This window comes from Lathyrus oleraceus, chromosome 3, assembly GCF_024323335.1.
Source record: "Lathyrus oleraceus cultivar Zhongwan6 chromosome 3, CAAS_Psat_ZW6_1.0, whole genome shotgun sequence".
In the NCBI taxonomy this organism is placed as follows: Eukaryota; Viridiplantae; Streptophyta; class Magnoliopsida; order Fabales; family Fabaceae; genus Lathyrus; species Lathyrus oleraceus.
The window spans coordinates 412,560,977-412,562,601 of NC_066581.1; the positions used below are offsets into that span (position 1 = coordinate 412,560,977).

At 36.4% G+C, this 1,625-nt stretch overlaps 1 protein-coding gene across 1 annotated transcript; it reads right to left on the reverse strand.

Annotated features, from left to right (window-relative positions):
- On the reverse strand, nucleotides 1-1,353 carry LOC127131490 (F-box/FBD/LRR-repeat protein At1g16930). The gene is made up of 3 exons (XM_051060409.1): nucleotides 619-1,353; nucleotides 389-529; nucleotides 1-285 (listed from the first exon to the last, which is right to left on the reverse strand). Exons 1-3 carry the CDS (start codon nucleotides 1,351-1,353, stop codon nucleotides 1-3), a joined length of 1,161 nt encoding a protein of 386 aa, XP_050916366.1.
- Nucleotides 1,354-1,625: the final 272 nt, after the last annotated feature.

Below are 1,625 nucleotides of genomic sequence, written 5' to 3' on the forward strand. Positions count from 1 at the left end.
CTACTTACATGGAACATCATAAACTGTAATTTTACTCGTCTCAGAGGCCCTCGTGCATGAGGATAGTACTCTTTCTATTCGGGGTTGATCAGCATTCCTGATTGTCATGGTTTCCAAAACTTTTGCATTTTTTAAAATGTACTTTGCTAGCTTAAGCTCACCTTCTAGGCCTGAGAAACTCAAAAGGTTGCAAGTTGTAAGGTGTAATGAAAGGCATTGTGGAACAACATCTGGAATCACCCAATTTTCTTTGTTAGGCCACCATAATCCCCCATCTAGCTTAACCTGTTAATGATGCACATAAAATAAAAAGAGTCAAACTATGAGATATTGCCTGAAAATAACTAGGTTTCCCTAAATTCTATGAGTGATATGATCTTTAACATACCTCGTTAATGCCAAACTTTTGAAGCTTAGGACAATGCTTGAGAAGTTGTAGTACGAATTTCCAATTATATCGGGGAGAAGCGCAAACAAACTGAAGTTGGGTCAAATTATGAAAACTAATGAAACCATCAACACCATGCACCTATACAATATTTAGAAAAACAAATTAAATTGCATACAGATTGTCACATATTTCTGTTCCATTCAATTTTATCAGTGTCATAAACAAACCTGATGGAAATCAGAGCTCAGAGATTGTACATTATGAACAATTCTCAACGGAAAATAACCAAAGCGAAGAATATCAGCTCCGATAATGTTACTTAAGACAACGCTCTTCCACTCGTCATAGGTAAGAGATTCAACAGAATTAACTCTCACATCAAATGTGAATATATCCTCAAGAATTGGACATCCAGTTAAAAACAGCATAAAATCTCGAAGTTTGTGGAGCCAGATATGTTCAAAATGAAGGGTTTTAAGAGACGGAAGTAAAACAGAAGAAAACCTTCCTCCCAAGCTTAAAAAACAAAGCTTGAGAACCACAAGGGTGTTGCATGTGAGAATACTGAGCGGCGTTTTGGGAAAAGTTCCTGTTTCGACGGAGAGATGAATGTACTCGACGCGGTGTTGTACAACAAAGTTGATCCAATTGGTGATAGTGTCCATGGGACAGTGAGAGAATAGAGGAGTTTGATGACGACTGTAGTCAAAATTAAGGTGGAAGGTCTTAATCGGAAGTGCGGTATCTCGATAGAGAAAAAAAAGGTATACGAAATTGATGAATCGAAGAAAGGAGTTATGATCAGGGACTCGAATATGACCTAAGTCCAAAGAAGGAACCGATAGCCAGAGATTGTTCCATCTCTTTGAGAGAATGCTGGTGGCAACTGCATGTTTGGTTTGCAGAAAAGAGAGAATGTGACAGAGAATCGAGTCTGGTAAACTGCTTATTCTATCCGCCATTAGAAGAAAAAAAGCGTGGGAACAGTGAAAGAGAAACTTTGGGAAGGAAAGAAGGAATTTGAGAAGAATTGACAAGAATCAACAAGAAAAAAAAAAACCCTCCCTTATTATAGGAGTCCGTATCCCCTCCATTTATTAAGAAATTTGATTCTAGTATTAAATTGGTTGAGAAATATTTTATTCATCCATATTAAATCATTTATACTTAAAATCATAATCTTATAATTAATTATTTTTAATGTTATCATGAGCATTACACGTTATCTCTATAC